This window comes from Hyalella azteca, unplaced genomic scaffold (genome assembly GCF_000764305.2).
Source record: "Hyalella azteca isolate HAZT.00-mixed unplaced genomic scaffold, Hazt_2.0.2 contig14089, whole genome shotgun sequence".
In the NCBI taxonomy this organism is placed as follows: domain Eukaryota; kingdom Metazoa; phylum Arthropoda; class Malacostraca; order Amphipoda; family Hyalellidae; genus Hyalella; species Hyalella azteca.
The window spans coordinates 886577-896762 of NW_025943988.1; the positions used below are offsets into that span (position 1 = coordinate 886577).

At 33.0% G+C, this 10186-nt stretch overlaps 1 protein-coding gene across 1 annotated transcript; it reads left to right on the forward strand.

The window, feature by feature from the left end:
• The first annotated feature begins 3659 nt into the window (after positions 1 to 3659).
• LOC125178967 (carbohydrate sulfotransferase 4-like) lies at positions 3660 to 8802 on the forward strand. Its single transcript, XM_047883940.1, has 5 exons — positions 3660 to 3831; positions 4254 to 5029; positions 6597 to 6706; positions 7939 to 8087; positions 8474 to 8802. Exons 1-5 carry the CDS (start codon positions 3723 to 3725, stop codon positions 8800 to 8802), a joined length of 1473 nt encoding a protein of 490 aa, XP_047739896.1. The 5' UTR covers positions 3660 to 3722.
• Positions 8803 to 10186: the final 1384 nt, after the last annotated feature.

Consider the following 10186-nt stretch of genomic DNA (forward strand, 5'->3'; position numbering starts at 1 on the left):
CGAGAGCTTGCTGGCTTTCGTTTTGTTGATTTTGAAATTTGGACCTTTTCGAACTTTAATAAATCTTTAGATTAGGGACAATATAACGTTGGTGCGTGAAGAGTGGGAAGCCTCATCGTTGACACTTTATTAGGACGATAACAACGAACAAGAACAGTGTACTCCTCGATAATAATTTGTTGAAACAATCTTATTCTGAATACCTAGTCACTAATCATATCGGATGATTAATTTGCTACAGACATTACCATTTAAAATCCAATGAACATTGTCTGAAACTTGGGTTTCGACTCACTAGGCAATTAACTAGCTGTTACCTATGATCATCCCTATAGATGATAAATTAAACCTAAATATTCAATACTTGAGCATCGGCTTAGGTTGAGTCACATAATAATAGTTTGTCCGTTATTCAGGACAATTTTTTCCAACGGAAGACGCTGCAAGACTAAATAGTTCTGTTTTACTATCTCTACAGATTTGTTTTGAGATAGCAAAAAAAGATAGAACGCTCTGCCATAACAACGTAATGGCAGTTATTTCATCGGTTGGTATGTCACTCGTCAATTCTTTGACTTGCTGAATTACTGACCTGAAGCACATAATTTCATGTTATGGTATAGTATAGTATGGTATAGTATAGTATCTTCGGCATGAAAGAATAGGCCTGGATAGGCCTGTCGCCGATTCTTGTACTTTTCTTGACTAGACTGGCCTTTTGATCAGATCTTTTCAACGGACGGTAGATCAAAAATCGCTTCTAGATATCAGTTGTTCCGTAGGGTACGAGGCATTTTAAGACAATATTTTCAGGAAGGCTGTTCCACATGTCAGTGACTCGAAGCGAGAAGAAATGAAATAAAACAACGAAATAATTTATTCTAACTGGCGGAAATTTGGGGATTACAAATTTTCTTTCGTGATGAGTCAGTTTTGTCCAGTCATTTGGTATGCTATTACGTAAGCATAACTCGAAATTAAAGCTCATGCATCGATGGACTGTAAAAGGGAAAGTGAATTTAATATCGGTATACTTAGAACATAATTATAATGAAGAAAAATGGGATAAATGTAAAATTTCAAGTCCTTAATTGAATTTTGTTCAAATCTAATCTGATATATCACATTAGTTTCCAGCATTAGTGTTGAAATGTTACATACGAATTTTCATTATAACTATGCTCTCGATATACCGATGTCAGACTCCCTATCACTTTAATAGTTCATCGAACCCTAAGCTTTAATCTCAATTATGTTTATATTATAACATACCAAAAAGACTAAAAAAACTGATTAATCATGAAAGAAAATTTATAATTCCAAAATCTCATTCAATTCTTTCAAAAAAAATTTTCACATTTTCGTTTTCATAACATAAAATCAAGTGCAAGTGCTTCAGGCTTTAAATTCACCTTAACATAACAAATTTTCTATATAAATTTTTATAAGTTTTAAAATAGTAAATTAAAACCGTAACGATGTTAACGATTTTAACCGTATCCGGAACTAAAACCGTAACGATTTTAAGAGACGGATCAGCTTTCTTAGGAAGCTAGACACAATAAAAATTTTTATTACAATCGCTAGAAAATTCTTGAGTGCAATCTCTGAAACATGCGGTTGATGTTATTTATGTTTAAAAAATTATTTTTTTGAATACCGGTCCAAAATCTTCATTTTCATATAGGAACTAAAAGCACGGCAATTCGAATTAAATCTACAGTTTTTAAATATTTTTAGTTGTAACTTCGGTGGTTTTTTTTCTATCCCGCTTGAGGGATTGTGAAATTACAAATTTTGATTCAATTCAATTTGATTGCAATTCAAAATCAAATTTTTCTGGGTTAAGTAAACCTTCAACCCGAAATTTTCAAATTTTGTATATAAATCGAATATATACCTTCTAATCTGGCTTGTATCGCTTATGGGGGCTAATTTATTCAATGGGGGCATTTGTTGTTATGCGCTCATCAATGTTTGTTCGAGCTATACAGATATAATGATGGTGATTATGAGAAGAACAATATCGATTATTCCCCCGAGTTTTCGTTTACAGTATGTGAGTAACACTTGTGCGATGAGCCCTCCTAAAGAGCTTAGTGGTCGGGACTACAGGTCAATGAATAGTGTTTGTCTGACGTTCTTCGAAGGGTGTACGCTGTACCGAAGCTCCACTAACTTGTTGATATAAAATTTGAAAATATGTTCAAGTTCATGAAGGCATAGCTTAATGACATTTTGGCTGGCTGGTGGTAATGCATATACTTTCAATATACACTCGTTCTGGTTTATGTGTTATCGAAACCACTTCATCTAGCTAGTTCATTTGATCTTGATTTTATTATTGTTCCAGGAATACTATAATACAGTTGACAGCGTCTACTGTGTTATACAGCGTCCTCTGGACACTAGTGATTCAACATTATATCCTACCCGATAAATCGACATATGCTTTGAACAACATTATTATAAAACAATGATAGTGGTTACACGTGTATTAATGATAGTTTATGTAGAAATGGAGCTTTCATGGAGTGGACTCATCATGATTAGGAAAAGTTACGTGAATTTATTTCTCAGAATCAAATCATGAATTATTAATATGTCTCAATGCACTAAATACACAAATTTTGACTGCAAATTTCTACGAAAGGTCTTATGACCAAATTAAAGCTGACACCGCTTTTACTATTACTATATCCTATTTCTTTTAATATTAGCTCCAATTAGTCTCACTATCGCTTTAGGGATTGACGAAATTCTGTAGAACTCACAGAATTTCAGTTAAAAGTTCAGATTATAATTTCGAAATCCTTTGAACTGTTTTGCTGAGCCATGAGAATATGAAATTCAAACTCTTGGAATATTTCTAATTTGTAACTAACTTGTAAATAATGTATGTTAATTAGCGGAATATTGTTGTTTGGATATGAAATTTAAAAAATCGCGATTTCTTACCATAATTGTAAGTACTTTTGTCCAAATTTTAAATAGCCATCAAATTTTTGGTAGGCCCTGAAATTCAACTTTCATTAAATCCACATTTTAATTCTCTGAACAACACAAAATGGCCGAAAATGACTTGAATGTATTCATGCAATTTTTTTCTAAAACTCACTTTAAAAAGCAGAAAATCCAGAGCCACGGCTCAGAATTGGCTTTTTCTCTTAGATTGTAGGTTTCATAAGATTTCAGGATATATATATTTTTTTAATTTAAGGCTGTGAGTGGAGTGCTAGAAGTGGCACTATAATATTTAATTTAAATAATTTTGGGATCACATATACGCGTATATAAGCAAAGTCAACGCGTCTCAGAAATTTTAAATCCACAGGAGCGGTACGGATTCTTATCATTGATTAAAACATTTGAGTATGAATCTGAAACGAAATTTTCGCGAACAAATCTATCCTCTCGATCTTTTTTATCTCTACGTATCAATATTATTTATAATTTTTTAACAGAAATCAAATTGCAGTTATATGATTCTATTGAAATGTAATTATACATTTATGTTGAACTATAATTATACGATTATGAGAAATAATTATGAGCCTTTTTTGCTAGTTGCATTAATGTCTTAAGGATTTTCAAAAACACTTAACTCATCAATGACATTATTTAAAATAATTTCCTAACTCGCCTACCTAGTATTTCCATCAATTATTCCCTTCCAAATCCTTAAAACATATTTGTTCGAAGCAGTTAAACTCAGTCAAAGGATGAGGCATTTTTTCTTACCCCGATACGTGAGATTTTACCCCAAACTGATGAAGCTGGCTTTAGTTGCACTGTCCGCATCTGCAATATTCACGAGTTTATCTCTAACACGTGAGTATCCTCGCGCTTTTTCTAATGTTTTATTACTCATGTAAACTACATGGAATTTTAACAACCTTACGTTAAGAAGTTGTTTTAGAGGGTTAGATATTGATAAGTTTAATAGTAGTTGTGTTTTATATATGACCAGATGGCAGTCAAAATTATTTCGCTAACATCAACGGTGACATTGATGAATACTCTCATAAAAACCCATAATAAATGCACTCATAAAATTAAAAATTATCAAACAATAACATGAGAACTTTTTCACGTAGTATCGGTAGATTCACTGTTAATAATAGCTAAAAAATACAAATTTTCGGTAATTATATGTTTATAAAATATTTTATTGTAAATTCAGTGACTATTGATACTACATTGCATTTAAGCAACTCAGATTTTTATCTTAACTTCATCGGTAAATTTTACAGATTCGCGCTCGATTGTCACTTCAGCGAATGATAAAAATAACCCTCCAAGCGATGAAAAAACAAGGAATATGAGCGGCTTAATTCCTGTAAAAAAACTTGAACAATTAACCAATGATCTGCGAAGGGAAAACAAGATCCGTGAAACGAAAAATGAAAATCAAAATGAGAATGTAAAAAAACTAAGTCAGGTTTCCATGGTTAATGAAAGTATCAAAAATTTTAGGGGCAAGAAAAATTTCTTTGCGCAAGCAAATGAATCCGTTAGGAGAAGAAATAACGATTTAACCTCATTAAAGTATTCTAGAGTACGCTCCATCACTGATAAATATTACTTGACTTTCATGAAAATGGAAGGCGGTGCTGGAAAAAAAGACTATTTGGCACCAATAAAAATCCGCATGCCGAGTGCTAACGAAAATGAAAAAGTTCCTTTGAGAAAGGACCGTCTACTGATCCTACATACAAGCCTCGGGCGTGTTGGAAGCTCCTGGGTTTCAGAAATCTTAGCGCAAGCCAACACTGAAGTACTTTACTTGTTTGAACCTCTCAAAGTTTCCGAGCGATTGTACAACAAAAGTATGGAAGCGGACACAGCAGTTGCCATCATCTCAAGTCTCTTCAATTGTGAGTTTTCGAAGGAAATGTACAAACTCATGAGAACGTGGAAACTCCTCTACAAGTTGCCTAATTTGGATCAAATTCCTCGATTTAATTCAACATACATAATAAATGATCTTCCGAATATCTGTAGAAGTGCTTCGATAATTATCATTAAGGTAAGCAACAAATATTTATACAATGCACCTGCAAATGAAGCATAATAACTTTTTCCGTCAGATTGTTGTTCGAGATGAAAATCTATTTTATCCCAGAAGCTTACTTTCTTTGATAAAGCAAAACTTATCTGAACATGAGTAAATACACTTTTCGGCGGTATTTCGCATTGAATTTAGTGTCAATACCTCACTCTTAGCACTATTATTTTATATTTAAATATATTAGGAAGATGAAACGTGGCCAATTTACTGTCAATGAGTATACTAACTAATCTATCACATCAACATCAACCATTTAGCTGCCGCTGTTAGCGGTAGGAACTTGAAACTACACTAGCTTCCAAAACCGGAGCTTTAGTTATTCTCCTATGAGAATAATGATTAACGTTTCTGAGAACACGCAAAAGGCATAAATCAACTTCAGGTGTTCAGAACGGTGCTCAATATACAAAGGCTATATATTGGCTGTATCATATACATAATGTTGGTCGTCACACTTGCGTTGTAGGGGCCCTGCTATATGTAGCTTCTCACCACGCACCTCAGTATGACTTTACGCTATTAATATTGTTCAGTTTATTCTATCAACAATGTGAATATGTGAGTACAATTGTGCGTTTATTCAGATGCCGGATTAAGGTTTGAGATAAGGGCTCGGAATTCAGACTAATGGCAAAGAAATTACACAAATTAATTGCAAAGAGAAGACAAATAAGTTAAAATATTTCAAATGAATGTGCTAACAGAATTAGCTTACAATAATCTAATATATAATATTTTATTCCACTAAAAATTTATAAAATAAGTAGACGTCTAACGAAAAATTAACAACGTCGAATCAATAATGCAAAAATGTGGTACATTTGACTCTGAGAGCCACAGAACCCTTTAGGAAATGCACGTCTCTGAATATTCTCTATTAAATTTTTGTCCTTTTCAAATCTCGGTGACCACACAACATTTTCAAACTCTAGATTCGGGCGCACGTCAACAACAAACAACTGCTTCATCGCTTCTGCATCTAGGAACTAGGAAAATTCATGAAAAAATTTTAAATTTTTTACATTAAGATCAACTCTTAAAAATCAGAAATAATGTCACAATTTTGTCTCATCTACACAGCTTTGATGGTGCTTTTCGTCACTTATTATGTCGGTAAAACTTTTTACTCAACCATCTCCTAAACATCGATCTACTGACATAGTTCTTTGGCTACACAGAAAATACGTAACTCGAGACACTTATACAATTACTGTTACTGGTACTCGATTATTGGAATCACTGTTTTCACGAGTGTAAATGTAAAAAATACACCAACATCTTAGGGCATTTCTTAGGCTCATAAAAATGCATAAAGACAGTAAACAATGTTAATGGTGATTTTTCGATTTATGCATTTAGCTCGACGTGACTTGACCTTTTTTAGCCTCAACATGTCACAATAGTTTCATCAAAAGCGATGCAGTAAGGCTATCAAAGCTATTTACCTCATTACATTTGATGAGCTATATTCTCCAACCTTTTCATTGTTATTTCAAGTGTTGTATTAATAATGCATTTACCACAGGATATTCGTATGTCAGTGGCCAGCACAGAACATCTTTTAGCCTCCTCAGCTCTGCGTGAGCTGCGAATCATTTACCAAGTTCGTGACCCGCGGGCGCAGTTGACGTCGTGGTGAGTGACGATCTCTACACGATCATTTGATTGTATTGCATCTGCCATACTTGAAATCTTTGTGCATAAATTCATATGATTTCAACCACTTAGTCTGGTAATGAGCATTATTAAGTTATTGAGTGATGGACGGACTCTTAACCGAATAATAAGTGACTTGAAGTTATTAGTACAATCAGAGCCTTTGATGCATTCCGTTATTGGTAAGGAAAATCCATTTAATCGCATAGCCGCTTGAAAAATGTTAAAATTATTTTCTATTTTCATATTTCATATTCATATTTCATTTAACCTCGGTCATAATCGAATTCCATATATGAATAAACTGAGTATAGAAATGTACTTCGTCTAATTAGTGTTAAACATACCGTTTAATTAGTGTTAAACATATTAAACATAATCTGTAATTAACAAAAACACACATTTTACAGTAAATTTCAACCCCGTAATCAATTTATAATCAAATTGTGCTTTTTTTAGTGACGAGTTTGCAAATCAAATCAATAATGTTTATGTCGGTCCTCACACATGAAACAAAAACATAAATAAATTCGTCATTTTTCTTTAGTTTGCCTTAGAATTCAATAACACTTGATGTTATCAGCTGATTTCGTAAGCGATTACAATTGACAACTCGCTGCTAATAATAGGAGATTGTTCTCCTATGTTCCTTTACTGCTCCTCGATCAGTTGCCTAGATATACAAATGCGCTTATCACTACTTATTTTCAGATATAACTGAAATTATAGTATTATTTTCACACTTGTTCTCATGATATTAATGCTGAACTTGTCTCATGGCGGTTTGGTGAGTGATGGAATCATATGTTTCACTTCGCTTTTTAAATGTTTAAAGAGAATTTATATTTCTGCGATGATAGTTTATTGATAAAATGCGATAGTTATTGTAATTTTTTTTATTTCGCAAATATTTTTGATTATCTAGCGTACTTTGTATAAAATAGTATTGGAGTATTTCATTGTAATATTATGTAGTATTTTCCATTCAATTGTGTACAATCGACTGGAACAGCGCTCCAAATTTTTTTCTTTCTTATCATTTTAAAATAAATTTACTGGTAGGAGAACACACTTCAATAAGTTAAAGTATTTTTTCGAGCATTTCCTAACATAATCCATAATTTCAATTTTTTGTCCGCGTCTTGTCCAATTCTAAAGACTCAATCTAGATCTTTCATACATAATAAATGGTTTTTCATTTATATTGACAGGGTGAAAAATAAAATGGAGTTTATGATAAACTCGACAGCTTTGTGCAGTCAACTTGACAAAGATTTAAGCGATTTTTCAAAACTTTCTCAAAAGTTTCCAAAAAACTTCTACTTCGTTCGGTATGAAGATTTATGCCGGAGCACCGCAGGTAAATATCCATCCCCCAGGAATTTTTAGCTAATAATGAAATGAAAATTTTGGTATGAGGAATTTCTAATACTGGAATTATATTAGCCCAACTTATTATTACTTTTGGCAACATTCGGTAAAATATTACTTGAAATACTCCCCAAAAACTGTTCATACAAGAAATTCTTGTCAATCTGCTTTTTAAAATATCAAATAATATTGAAATTTTATTAGATATAGAATTAGTTTTTACTAATGTAATTAACCATAGACGTTACATTATTATAATACCATAGATTATAACCCTAGACGTTAGATATAAAACCTCGTTCCATGGAGTATAGACTTAGTTCAAATATCACACCATTTTAAAGGTGACATATTGAGCGAATTTTTACATGGCAGATCAATTACAAAAACTGTGGAACTTCATTCGATCGGGTGTCAGTGAACCTCTACCGGAACCCGTCTCAAGTTACATCGAATCCCACAACAGCAACATACAAAAACAATCATACTCGACGTATCGCATAAAAGAACTTCAATGGAGTTCATGGAGAAACGATAGATTTTCAGTTACCGTATTAAAGGAAGTCGAAGCTGCGTGCTCTGCATCCATGAGAATGTTAGGCTACTTGAAGCTGACAGAGGAGCGAAACGTAAGGAATTTGTCTATTCCTTCCGTTGAACGTCTCAATTGTTCTTATTTCGGTAGAGAACAATTATGTTCGTGAGCCTTTACGTGCAGTTATTGTTCATAAACTCAGGTAATTAATTTGGTAATAATTGGTCATAAACATGACCTTTGTAATGATAGGCAAAGTGTCACTCATGAAGTCAACGAATAAATTGAAAGCAGAGGGTTCAAAATACTTTCAAAAGATAACACTGCTGAAGGAATTTATTATTAATGAGAGCATATTGAACACAAAGTAATTTAAAAACAATTTTTCTCGTTCTAGTGTTTGATTTATTTCTTTTCCTATTCCTAAGTTTTCGATTAGCTGAAATACAGTCACACCCGTCGTTTAGTGAAAATCGTATTCTTTCTGTTTGAGAATTTGATAGAAATAACTATAATATTCCTATTATTTAAAAATACGATAAATAGCATTTTGCAAAAACTTTTTCTATTAAGATCAATTTTAGAGTAGCATGCATTCTCAATCCTATGGCTTAAAAAACACAAAAACGCCACTTGAAGAAAGAATCTCACTGGTGAGGCAAAGTAATTTTTCAGTTATTAAAGATCCACTTGAAACCCGCGGCACGGGAAACAGTTTTCACAAAATGAAACCCGCTGCGCTGCTGCACCTTCAAGAGGTTTAATTTAGAGCATCTTCATCCTTCCTTCCTTTCAACACATATTTTCCTGAACGCTTCCTGTCCCCAATTTACTTTGAAATCCGCCGCTAAACTACGTACGTTCTCAGTTTCTACTGAGAAGCACTGAATTAAAAGGAAATATTAAGACGCTCTCTCTTGAACACGATTAATATGGCGTCCTTTGGAACTAACAGGATTCGATGAAAAGTCGAAATCCGTTTACTGCTTATTTCTCTTTAAATTCACTCACTCCAACAAGTGAGTGCATACAAGTCCAACTTATTCATTTTGCATATAATTTTGAAAAATACAATCCCTCTCTCTCTCTCTCTCTTTCCAACATTTATATATTTATTTAAGGACCAAGAAGCAGTTTAGACTTTAGAGCGTGTGTTCACCTGGCATTAGTATCCTTAATGTCCTTAGTATTTGTTTCGGGCGTGAAATATTAATGTAAAGAGGAAAGCAAGAGATCTTGAGGAAAGCAAGTTATCCTTTCAAAACATGCGGTCATGGTATGAGATCTCATGTAATTCATTCTTATAATGCACTAAATATATTCATAAATTTTCATATAGCACCTAGAGCGCTTAGTTAGACTTTTAGACTTAGACTTAGACTTAATTAGACTTTTTTGCGTTATTTCAAGTCAATTTTTTTAACTTGTAAATGACACCAACACATAATACGAAACATAGGTACGCCTTTGAGTTGGTCTATTGGAAATTTTAGAATATTTTGTCATACTATAGGTGATTATATTCATCATTTTTCATGTAGCGTTTAGAGCGC

What these genes read in the sequence shown, in the direction of transcription:
- LOC125178967 (XM_047883940.1), top strand. Translation starts at nt 3,723, where the DNA reads ATGAGGCATTTTTTCTTACCCCGATACGTGAGATTTTACCCCAAACTG. An exon ending in CACGAGTTTATCTCTAACAC is followed by an intron (nt 3,832 to 4,253) that starts GTGAGTATCCTC and finishes TAAATTTTACAG; the next exon opens with ATTCGCGCTCGATTGTCACT. An exon ending in CGGGCGCAGTTGACGTCGTG is followed by an intron (nt 6,707 to 7,938) that starts GTGAGTGACGAT and finishes TTATATTGACAG; the next exon opens with GGTGAAAAATAAAATGGAGT.